The sequence below is a fragment of the Bacillus rossius genome, chromosome 15, assembly GCF_032445375.1.
Source record: "Bacillus rossius redtenbacheri isolate Brsri chromosome 15, Brsri_v3, whole genome shotgun sequence".
Classification (NCBI taxonomy): Eukaryota; Metazoa; Arthropoda; class Insecta; order Phasmatodea; family Bacillidae; genus Bacillus; species Bacillus rossius.
Window position 1 is genome coordinate 29,429,006 of NC_086342.1, and position 13,410 is coordinate 29,442,415.

Sequence of the window (13,410 nt, forward strand, 5' to 3'; positions counted from 1 at the left end):
TAAGTGAAAAAAATATTTTATGGAGGTAATTTATGATTTTTTTGTCTTTGAATATTCTGTAACATTGACCTTCAATTGCTGTAATCCATTTAAGCTGTACAAAGATATATTTTATTTAAAGAAAAAGGTATAATTTTAAAAATCTACAAGTAAAAAAAAAATTGCTCGAAAATATCAAATAATAAGTTTAGGTGTACAAACATTTGGAATCTAGACTGTAGCCAAATAAAAAAAAAAATTTTTCAAGTCTATTTTTTTTATGAAATGTACAATAATTCCTTGTGGGTCTTGTTTTATACCATAAACGTGTGCTGTGTTAAAACAACTAAAAGGGTCTTGCGTTGATAGTGCGGTGGGAGGAAAACAGAGAAGTAAAAAATATAATTTTACTGACAGAAATATATTACGTTTGGGACATAATTGAGACAGTCCATAATTATCTGTACAACCTTTATAAAACGATGAAAATACCTTCTCTTCAGTACAGTTTTAAGACAGCTAAAGGACATAGTTTTCTCAATTTTATTAATCTCTCACAGGCGCATATTTATTTATTTAAAAATTTCATACTAATTTAGCTGTCTCTAATCCGTATTACCAATTTCCTTCTTTTGCATCTTGAAATTATTTAATTCATCACTGTCTTGTATACTGTTTATAATATATAATTAATAATTGAGGTTATTTTTGTATTTTTTATGATTATTTCCAAATATATTTTGAAATTTTATATTTATATACAGCAAAATAGTAAAATATAAATATTTTGATTATTTTCTGCTGAAACTCCTACTGTTTACACTCCCTGAAAAAACACGTTTTTATTCTGCTATTGGATTTAAACTTTTTAAATTTAACTAATAGACTATTATCGTAATTAAAATATAGCACATACTTATTGCTTTTTTGGTATATTATAATATTTACAACTGTTTAAGGATACCTAAGATAAGTAATATTTTATGTTCTGAATTTGTGCACAGATAAGATAGCATATAATTTTTTTTATAATTAATATATAATGTCGTTATTTTTCTGCTTCTTCACATACTATACGCCCATGCCATGTTAATAAAGCTCTGCATCATGAGATGCAAGTGAGTGTTTCTTGCATGACGTCACAGTAAGCTGTTGCGGGGGAAAAACCGGCTTACACTCTGAGAGTGTGTTGCATTCAGGTCAGCAGCTCAGTAACTTATTGTAAAAATGTCTTAGTGTAGGCAACTATACTGAGAATTCATGTCAACTTTAATCTGGTAATAGTAGTTTCACAGAATTGATGAAATGATTAAACGAAAGAAAAATATATTTTTTGTTCGTCCAACTAAATGTGAAATTTTTTGGAATCATTTTGTTAGAACTATTAAAACCAACGTTTCTCTCACTAAACATTTTTTGTATAAATTTTCAAAGTGTCTTTAGATTCTTAGTACTTTCTTAAGCGTGATGTACAGGCTATGCCAAAATAAGCTGGTGCATATATATTTACACAATGAACCAAAAGAGCATAAAAATAATGCTTGTAAAGTAGGCTTTCAATAATAGTAATTAATGAATTTACTTAACCAATTAGTGTTTTACTAACTGTAGTTTAACATGTATTTGGCTTGTTTATGCTAGTATTATTAATGTGTAAATGTGTTGAACAAACATATTATTTTACCAGCTAACTCTTGCTAGTGGTATTAAAATGTCTTAAGGTAGAAGCATGATTTAGTTTTAATCATTTAAATATTATTATTTAACTTTAACAAATGCACGTGTCATAGAAACGTGTGCTGAAAGTAATAACATTATTTAACCTATCAGGGTGCTACTTAATACATTTTCCATGTATCTAATTAATTTACATTTATTCCTTTTCTACAAGCATATTCCATAATTTTCATAATTCATCTTGTAATGTAGATAACAATAATAATATTCCTGCATCTTTAACACCTTATAAAACCGCTAAGTAAGAATTGGCCAAATAAATCAAGACATAAAAGTAGTTGCGTGATAAACGATAAATATATTAATATGTCGTTTAGTATGCTGTTACATGAAATTACATATGTATTTTTTGAATAAATTAGGAAATCTACCTTCTCGTAAGAGATTAATACAATTATTTTAGCAGTTAAAAAATTAATTTAAAAAAATCCAACGTACCTTATTAAACTTCAAATACACATTATTGTAAATACTATTAAAAATATCAATGTAATTAGTATTTTTCTCTGAAACCTAATGTATTTGAGCTTGAAGTCTTATTGCTATATAAATAATTTTTTAAGTTTGTTTTGGATACAAGCAGTTTGAGAACCTACAGCAGTCCTTATTCTATTCTAGCGCCAGAAGCATAACGGTTTAAAAGCAAAGTTTTTGTTTGATGCCAACAGTTTAGCACGAAAACAATATTACGGACCTTTTGCAAAATGAATCTGCAACTGTTTTTCACTCGGAACGTAAAAAGTTTTGCTTGGGCGCATTTATTGTCAGAAACAACATCTGCAGAACTGCAATTCATCAATGAAAGAACTATACCGAGTTCATAAATACCTAACTATACAGCTCGTGCTATGACACGTGCGTTTGTTGACCTGGTTAGAATAAACAACCTGTGTCAAAGGGTTAAGGTCTGTTCTGCCCGAGTTGGGAAGAAGTCGGTACTAGCCACGGATGAGTTAGTGACGGGAAACATTCGTTTCACTAGATGTGCCGGTGTCCATTTGCAGTGATATTTATATCGTACGTGAATGAGTGTTTAGTTTTAAAATCTACAAATCGGTGTTTGTCATTGAAAATTACTACTCAAGCAAAGCTTCCGTTTTAAACTTAAGTTGACCCAAATTTTGATTTTAGCAATAAGTGAATTAATTATTTTTACTCTGAAAATTCACTAGCTGCGTTATATTTATTTCAACTAAACGGTTAGAAATTTAACGGCGGAATTTATATTTTTTAGTATTAAAAGTGTTTATTTAATTTTTGTGGACGTTGAAACTTAAACGCAAGTGTTAAGTCTTTGCCCGTATAATAGTAAAGTATTTAGCAATTTTAAACCGATGTCATTTATACCTACAGAGATTATTATTTTCGGGACATTTCAGAAACATTACAAGATTTCAGTACAGTAAATTACAATAGCCCGTCGTTTCCGTCCGTCATCCGTCCATCCGTCACTCTTTCGTCCGTCAACGCCACGCGTCCAGACAAGCGATTGACAACATGACTTCATCCGTCCGTCTAAATATTTTCCCAAACGATGCTTGCTATCAAAGTCGTGTTCCTGTACGTATTGTATTATCATATCCTCGAAAAAAAAATTCAATGTCGGACGTGAGTTCTAACAGTCTCGGTGTTACTATGCCAAACATCTCAACGAGCAAATACGAACTACACAGGCTCGTGTTCTAGTGACAATTGACTGGTGCAACCAAACAACAGGTATGATCCATCCGTACGGCCGTCATACTTTTGACGGACGGGCGGAAAACACTTTCCGGGCCATCCGACTGCTGCAGGTCACGTAATTTGACGGACGGATGACGGACGGAGACGTTACGTTCCAGACACATTCCAAACTTTCATTGAGGTCGAGTTACGTTCCTGGAATGTCCGCCACAGACGCCGGCTAAGACCGCTACGTTCCAGAAACATTCCATACATTCATTGAGGTCGAGTTACGTTCCTGGAATGCTAGGCTAGGGCCGCGTAGGTACTCGATGGTCGCTCTTAAAGCCGGTTCTTCCCAACGAGGGTCGGGGACGAACCTTCACCCTCCTCTTGCGGTCCGCCTGATTGTCACTGACCTGGTAACACTTGTGGCGCGCGCCGCTCGCTGCTCGACGCGAACAGGTGCTCGTGCACAAGACCTGGGCGCCGGCGCACTCGTTCGGCATCAAACACTCCCCCTACGTCGCCCTGCCCCAGGTGCCGGACGAGGCGAAGCGCAGCGACAAGTGAGGCGGCCGGCAGGTGAGTCCTCTCAGACCGCTCCCACTAGCGCGGTCACACAACTGCACGTCGTCGGGACACGCGAGACTTTGTATTCGCGGTGGACTGCGATTCTTTTAAAAAAAAAAAATTGGTTGTCTGTAAAGTCGGTTTACGGACGATAGTTTAACGTGACAACGTCATAAAAAAACATTGATGAAATGATTGCATACTTTATGAATAAAATTGAATCATTTTTATTTTAATAATAAAGAATAAATACTTGAAATTATACTAGTAATCAGATTTTTAAAATGCAAGAATAATTAACCTTTATTGCCGAAATGGTTGTTGTAATAAGCAATTAACTTTTCACTTCACTTTATAAACAGTCTAGTGAAAGAGAGATAGATGCGGCGCAAGCGTACAATGAGCGTAACGGGACAAAGCGTAACGGAGCAATGTGTGTAACGGGACACAGCGTAACGGAACTATGTGCGTAACGGGACACTTTTTCGTGCGTGCAGCCGGCGTTCATCGATTTATTAGACGTTGTCACGTCAAAAACCGGAACGCTGGTAGTTACGGCGGTACGCAGTGATCAACCGTTACATAACACCGTTTATTCAAAGCGCTACAATACGCCTCGTGCACGGAGTGTTGCCAAATTTGTCACTGCCTCGCGAGTCACTGTCACAGTTTAATTATGCTTGGTGTTCGGCGTGGACTTGCACAGTAAAGATGGACTCGTCCGTTCGTCCATCACGTGACCTGCAGCCAATCAGGTGGCCCAGAAATTTCCAACCGCCCGTCCGCCCGTCTTACAAGTTTATTTTTTGTTTAACTGTATTTAACTTATTTTTGAACACATTTTTAACATTGAGAATATTTTAATAACTATCAGAACGAATAAAAACTTGAGTTAAACGATTTATTACTAACTTAAATTTCATGATCATCTCACTACTATATCTGTAAAAGATAAATTATCACTACTTTTTGAGCCTTCTATTTTGTGGGTGGACCATTGTGAGTCCACTTTTAAGTCATTGAAAAATCACTAAATTTGATGTTGAATGTTTCATTTACGAGATGAAATTCATGTAGTGTTTTTTTTATACCACCTCTGAACAGGGAATTTAAGAAGCAGCAGGTGGAACGGTGTCATTCGTGAAAAAGCAGACGTGAATACGCGAATAACAGAAGAACTTAGCTGCGGTTTACAATTAAAATATATAAATATGTACGTAGAGTTCACGCGCGACTTAAGTGAAACTTCTTGCTTATTAGGTATATGTAGAGGTATTATTAGTAAGTATTTTTATATTGAACAAGATATAATAATTAAGAATAGTGAGATTGCGGTTATGCTCTCAAATTAAAAAAAAATCCTTTTCCCGCGCCCTGTACTCTCGCATCCATTCACCGGTAAATTTTAGCGCCTCTTTTGGCAGGTTATTCATACGTTGCCTTTGATAGTACCTCTTATATAAGTTTCTGTCTTTTTTAAAAATTATTTTTAGGAATTATGTTAAATCGCGATATCCAGCTGAATAAAAGGAAATAACCAATAAATATTCCAAATGGAACATAAATTACACTAATAAAGTTTATCTCACAATTCCTTTTACATTTCAAATATTCCGTAGCATTACTGCTGGATAATTTCTACCTCTCCTCTGCGATCTTCCCTACCGGCCGTTACAACTAGCATATATCATACTTCGCTATGTACCTATCCTCTTGCATGCGTTGGAGTGGCGTCTTCCGCTGACGCACTCTCCTCGAATAATTATCATTCGTTTATGTAAGGCAGTTGATCTTCGCGATGAATGTAACATCTGTTGGTATCTGAACAGCAGCATGTGAACATTTTAAAATTCATTAACATTTTAGTCTTTGCGAGGCAATGCAATAATTGCAATTGAACAATATTTAAAAAATTCAAAACTTTTTTGAGTAATTTTAATGTAAATTCATTGCGAGTCACTCATCTAGCTACTCAAAATGATTTATTTTTAAAGCAGGTATTAACTGAGTAGTCTAGTAGCTACACAATTTCTTGCCCCCCTTCCTCCTAGATAAATGTTCTCATAGCCCAACTACACCAAAATGACACTCCACTCTGCTCTGATTGGCTGTTGCGCTACGCATCCGTAAAAATAATATATTAATTTCCCTCCTATGTGCGCGATCACAATAGGCATGATTTTGAATTAGTTCGAAATCATGCTGGTCAAACCTCGAGCACGTGAGCCATATGCTATGTTAGCTTACTGTTTATTTTTCACTGATCGTTAATACAACTTTACACTGCAGTACAGTCGTTATTTACTCTTCAGTTGCAGTAATCTGGGGTCGAATCAGGACCGCGTCTATACTATGTATGCACGCCCGTTAGGTTAGCCGGAACGTTTCCACGCCAGATTTTTCACGTGTCGCACCCACAAGCGTGACATTAGGAACGTCTTTCGTCGAGAAATACACATGCGCAGACGCCTCGTTGCGATGCAAAGGCATTATATCTAAAACATACATAAAACTTGTGATCACTGAACAGAATTTGTTTGTTTGCCTAGCTTAGAATAAGAGCTGAATGGTTGGAAAATTAGTAATCATATTTTTGTTTTAAAATTTTTAAATTCTTTTTTAACCTTGCGTAGACGAAGACAATGAAACATTTTAACATTTATTCTTGGCTTGTACTAATTTTACCAAAGCAATTCTTAACCTCGCTTATGTAATCAGTTAGCTGGTTAGTATCATGCACAATGGTTCCTTTAATTTTAATCCAAACATTTATGTTCCTATTGATTTTCGGTTTAAACATTATATGTATATATATATACATATATATACATATATATACATATAAATATATATACACACACACACACACACACACACAGAATGTTTGAAATAAGGACCAACACAATTTATTTGAGGGATTGGGAAGGTCAATTATCTAGTTATCACACATAGACCTCAAGTCCCAATTGTCATGGCAATGGAGTTATATTTTTTTAGTTTATTTGAACACTACCCAAAATCTCGCATTTAATTCACAATAACATTTTTGTTTGTGGTTTAAATAGCACAAACTAACTTCTGTTTTATTCTGCAATGTATTTTTTCTCTAAATAAATCATTATTTGATACAATTGGTTTCAAGAAATTGACTTATGCTCTTCCAAAGTCAAAATAAATGCCAATTTTAATTAAGCTTCAATAAAAAAAATGTAGTTCATACCTTTTCCAACGGTATGCTACATGCCATAGAAATCTTTCATTATGTGGTCAAAATACGTGACACGATGTATTTTCTAAAGTCAGGGTTAAGAAAAGACTTAATGTGTTGATGTTTTTAATAAAATTTAGTTACAAATCTTGCTCAAATGGAAGTTTTTCATTCCGTATGCATGCATGATTCCCAGCTAAGCACAAAATCTGTATGTAATAAATAAGACTAACCAGTTTGTTTCTTCATCCAACAAATTATAGTGTCTGCAACATAAAAATAGTTTTCAAAATAGCATATTTTTAACGCTTATTCATTACCTTCTCCCATTTCGAAAATTATTCAAAATAACTGAAAAAATATTATTTATAATCCTAGCACATTTTTTGTTGTTGAAATAACAGAAGGTACCTGACACTTAATAGTGGAATAAGTTTTACAAGAAATTGGAAATACAGCACGGTTTGGAAATAAAAAAATACATTTAGCAACCAATTATGCTGTAGACACTACCGAAGATTTGGAGTTGTTTATGGTTTAAAAGAATTTTAATGTTTTAAAAGAATTTTACACTTCAGTATCTTAATGCTTATAAAATGTAAATTGTTGTGCGCAATTGAAGGGGGTGTAACTATATTTTATTTTAAACAAACATTTGTAGTTTTTCCCTTCGAAAATGTATTCTTCAGATTAAAAAAAAAAGTTTGAAACGGAATTATGTGACTGGTGTTCCTACGTACTGTTTCTGATTTGTTCTTTACCTGCCAGAACGTTGCAGTTAACCCGGTGTATTTGTGTTCCAGGCTAGGATGGATGGTATCACATCGCACTCTTTTGGCATCAAGCACTCGCCGTACATCGGCAACTTGAAAGGGAACGTGTATTAGAGCATTAGAGCAGCAATCAGCTTCCATGCAGTGCTCTCAAGCCTTTCTGCAAAAGTGGCCTAACAGCAGGGAAAATAAAAAAAATGTGTTAAATGATTGGAAAGAGATTAGTTTAAGACATGGTCTGTATTTATTTACTAACTGGACATTAAACTTATCTGTACAGCCCATTATGTTTAGTTTGATAACATGCCAAATTTTAGAATCACACGCATCATTTAATTAAGGAATTTTTGCTTTTATTTTAAATTTTTTTTCCTATTTGGAGAGTGATCATAACGCCAATATAATTAGACTAGTTTTTTGTTACAGCGTATCTCAGGTTTAGAAATAGTGAATGCTTCGCAATTCTAGCTCTTTGATAGAAATATGGCATTTAACATAACGGCTGTCTGGCATTTGGTAAAAGTTGCTACACTTATTTTGTTTATACGCAATAATTATAACCCTTTGTGGATAACTATAGGCCTATAATTAACATATCCTAGGTTTGGTGATAGAAGGATGTGAGTACGTTTGTGTCAATAAATAAAATAAGGTAAGGAGAACCAAGTCTTAAGGTTTTTGAGTTAAGGGAAACAAAAATAAACTTTAAATGACGTTTTGAAGACACATTATGAAATATCTTTTTTACTTTGTTTTGCGTCATGTGTTATGAGGGTATCGTACTTGCTGTAAATTGTGATAATGTAATACGCATCAATTTTACAAATGTAAGTTAAATTAGTCTTGTTAATATTTTGTATGTTTATAAAATGACCTTTTTAATATATGCTTATTATATATTAGTAATGGTTACATTTTATATATGAAGTTTAAAATAATTTTCAGTTGTTCAACGTTCTGTACATTTTACTGAACACTTTTCCAATAAAAGTTCATGCTTTACGCATACCTTCCGAGTTTATTTTGCCTGTGCAATCCTGTTTTAAGTGTATTGTGAAATTTTTATTTAAGAAGTTTAGGAATTTGTCTTCATAAAGAAAGGTGACAAAACCAACATTTAAACACAGGCGGCACAGAGTAATGATAATACCGAACATCTGTCTGTTTATTAATAAAACATAATGGTTAAGGTTTCAAGATTTTCTTCTGATGTTTTTTGATAGTAAATTATAACGTTGTGGTCTACCATTGCTAGAAAGTTGTTCTACCAGCGCACTGTAGAGTTATATTCAACACTTATCATTTACAATTATTATGTCGCCATTGTGCAGAATGAGACAATAGTGCTTATAAGTGAAATATAGTAAATGACATAATACAAAAATTTAAGTCAGAGACTTTAACTCTGTCCACATTACGAATGTTATGTTATGATATTTGATTTTTTTTTTACCAATTTAAACGAGTAAATTAAAATTTTTGTCATAAAATAAACACTAATAAAATATGGACATGAATAAAAGTGTTCGCGTAGGTGGTAGAATAATATTCATTGTAGTTACAAATTCTCTAAAAATAGGAAACTAAAAAAATAAAGAATTAAAATATTGGCATAAAAATATATGTAGTGTACAAAAATTTTTTAATTGGCCTTGTTTCTCATATCGAGGGCGATTCTTGGTTTTAACTGATATCCAGGATGGAGGGTTTTTAGTAAGTTAAAACTACTTCACCATAAAATGCATTTAGTTTTCGCTGTCAAATATTATCCTAAAGAGAGAGAGAAAGAGAGCGTTTGATGTCATCGAAATATTTGCTAATTTCATAGTAAAATATGGCTTTATTTACGGCGTGCCGTATTTCACAGTCGGCGGGATTCTCAGTCGGTGGAGTCATTTTAAATACTCGCAAACAAACGTAAACACGGTAGAATGTTTCCGTAATGACGTCTGCGGCTCGCCAACAGATGTAGGTACACGTGCCGACCCCAGCACTGCAGCGGTCGACTTTCAAAACGGCACTTACTTAAAAAAACACACCTCATACGATCACCAGGGTGTTCAAACACCATTTCCGCAATGTTTAAGGTGTTACAATTGGGCGATACCGAGGTAGAGAAAGTGACTGCACCTACCTCAAAGCAACCAGAATTGTAACAATTATAACTCCATGAATCAAATGAAACATATCCAACTGAAATTCCTAATCATTTTAATAGTTCCTAAGATACCTCTCACTTCCAATTAGCATAGCCCCTAAAATATTGCGGTTTTTTCTTAGCAAAATTCACTGTTATTTAATTTGCTTATTTTATTACTAAGTATTCTCATGACTAGGTTTGAGCATAACCATGCAGTTTGATAAACTTCCATGCTACATAAGTACATATGGCTAGCTTACGAGGATAAGCCCAAGATGAAGTAAAGCTAAGGTATCTTTCACTTTTGTTTTGACGAAGTCGATGCCTGCCAAAGTGACAACCTACCATCTACTGTGACACACCTTAAACATTTTCTGGATCCTCTGAATTCTGTGTGTAGCCCTAATGTGGTATTATAACATTTCAAACTTGCATTATTTCGTTTTTTACATACATAATATTTAAAAAAGTTTTACATTTATTTACAGTATGTCATGTAACTTGTATCAAATTTGCAAGTTTTCAAAAGTCTAACTCCCTTCTTCTGTCAACAGTTATTGTAAGTAACTTCACGTGATTGTCAGTGTTCGTAAACTAGGAACACGCGATGCTTTGCGAGTGACAGTTGAAAATGGATACCATTTGCACTTCTTTTGAGTACCGTCAAATTCGAGACAAGTTACATGATCCTAAAAGTATAATTGATGTTAAATTCAAGCATATTTCTTTAAAACATGGAAAAGATAATCGATTATTCAAAAATTTGTTTTTATTTTGTTGTATCAAGCTTATTATGTGCGCAGTTAAAACGTTAAATATATTCAGGGAGCGGTCTACAAATGACTTTATAACTATTAACAAAACGCATAAATGCCCGGGCAAGAATCCGAGCCCGGTATTACTGCGATAGCTATTTTGTAGTGATGCAGTTGTTTTCATGTAAATGTAAAAAAAAATGGTTGTCTGTAAAGTCGGTTTACGGACGATAGTTTAACGTGACGTCATAAAACATTGATGAAATGATTGCATACCTTTATGAATAAAATTGAATCATTTTTATTTAACTATCACTATTTTGTATGGATACAAAGGAGTGAAATGAAATCTACAATTTAATTGATAAATTTAATTTTATTTGCACTCATTAATTCAAATATGTTTATTACTTTAACGAAGTGATTATTTTAACTATAACTTTTATACATGTTTGCTATTTAACTTCTTCCAATCTGTATTATTCTGTTAAGGATAGGACGATGATAGGAAAAGTAGGAAACGAATGGGAGTGTTTCAAGTTTATGTGCCTCGAAAAAGTCAAATCGATGGTTATTCCAATCGAGTGGAAGAGAGATGGATGCGGCGCAAGCGTACAATGAGTATAACGGGACACAACGTAACGGGACAATGAGTAATCCTTTTTCGTGCTTGCAGCCGGCGTTCATCGATTTATCAGTCGTTACGTCAAAAATTCAAATATCTGCAATAAAACATGAACATTTCTGTTCCGTTTACATGTACATAAATAATTTGACAGCGAAGTGTTCAGCCAAGAAGTGTCCTCGGTTCCGTCAGTAATGCTCGGACGAAGAGAGAGCCAGCCGGGGTGAGGCAACCCTGGGCCAGCTAATGCGGTGTTAATGACTTGCGCAGACATCTTCGCGCGAGCTAACGGAATAGCTTCGCCTTTCAAGAGTGCGAATACGGTATGAGGAGACCGCCCAAGAGCGCAGCACACTCGCGGCTGGAGAACAGTAATTGTTTGTAAATGTTTCTAACTCGACCTTTCACAATAAAAAAATTCTCTAACCTGCATTTTTTTTCCTGTCACACACGAAGCCCACGTCTTGCAAAGTATAGTTTACGATTATGTTCTTCAGAGTAAACATTAACGATTTGTCCTGTCCTTTAAATATTACTCTTTATGCAAAGGTAATGGTATATGAATCTAAACATTACACTCGTTATGCATAATCATGATTTAAGGTCTGGCTACTTCAAGCTTTTACAAAGTGCTATATCTTAAAAATTTTCCGAGAATTCTTTATGTGCACTGAGAAATTATAGAAGCTTCACTTCTATAGGCGCGTTATGAAAACTACCATGACAGTGAATTTTTACGATGCGCGCACATTATGAAACGAGATTTTCACAATGAAAAAAAAAAACAAAAACAAACTACATACAAAAAAATCCCTTTCGGCACATTTTACAGGCGTAGGTAGATTTAGCAGTACCTTTTTCTTCTGGAAATATTTTTTTGTAAAAAATTCTGGAACATTTTAAGAATTTAATGTACATAACATCTTTATGTTCTCCAATATTACAAAATTATCGATTAAATATTTTCTCATTTTCCGTGCTGCGAAAATATTATAAATATTTTTAACTCAATGCATCCAGCATTGAATAACTTAGACAAATTACATATTATGACAACTAAAGAAATTATACAATTTATTTTAACCTTCAAAAACTATTCTTCATCCCTTGCGCTAATAACATGGTCGTATAAAAATTTACTTTGCACGAAGTTTGAAATAAATTGAAATGAATTTGATACTAAGAAAGTTCTGAATTTTTTTTTAAATTTCAACCCCTATTTTTACAGGAATAATGCGTTTAACCAATTTTTTAAATAAATTTTAGGATTCATACAATAAATTATATCGAATTTGATAGCATATTTTCAAACCTTGTTATTTTCACCCCTTGCAGTAATAGTTGGTTAGATAATAATTTATTTTAACAAATGTTTTAGAACTACTGCATGAAACTATTTAAACCAAACTTTCATGAATCATTCAAATTTTAAAATTCAATGTCCGATGCATGTCATCATTCATGATGTTTTTTAAATGTTGACATTTTTGGTGTTGGTATTTTTTTCAATTTTGCATTTAATTATAATATTTTATGATTACTTTCGTTCAAAAAATGTCTAATCAAAATGATAAAAAAGGGGTTTGCATTATTTATTTTTCTTACTTCTTAAAACTGGCCTGAATATAACTTGAAAGTTATAAAATCTGTATGGCTCACGTAAAGATTTTAACAAGATTTCTCCAAAATCTAAACAGACGAGACTCATGACAATTTAAAAAAAAATTAAAATTTAACAGAAGCTATTTTTTTCCGAGCTGACAGTCATTTTATAAAATTGTATTATTTACTTTTAATATCGATATAACTACTGAAAAAAACTTGTGAGTACATAAGAACGCTTTGTTACAAAATATGAATATAAACAGTTACAACAATATTACTGTGTAGAATAAGAAAAAATAGAGGTATCTGAAGTGAAAATTGCTTTATTAATTTATATGCATAACACTTAACTA

General features: G+C 33.4%; 1 protein-coding gene across 2 annotated transcripts in view; it reads left to right on the top strand.

The window, feature by feature from the left end:
* LOC134539578 (ciliary microtubule associated protein 1A-like) overlaps window positions 1–8,940 on the top strand; it is a 48,718-nt gene extending 39,778 nt beyond the window's left edge. The window contains exons 7-8 of one of the 2 annotated variants that reach the window (XM_063381729.1): window positions 3,844–3,963; window positions 7,963–7,979. In XM_063381729.1, the coding sequence (XP_063237799.1) occupies window positions 3,844–3,951 (108 nt within the window). In that variant the 3' untranslated portion in view covers window positions 3,952–3,963; window positions 7,963–7,979. Of the gene's footprint in view, window positions 1–3,843; window positions 3,964–7,962 lie in introns of both variants that reach the window. The other variant, XM_063381730.1, reaches the window with a different exon arrangement.
* Window positions 8,941–13,410: the final 4,470 nt, after the last annotated feature.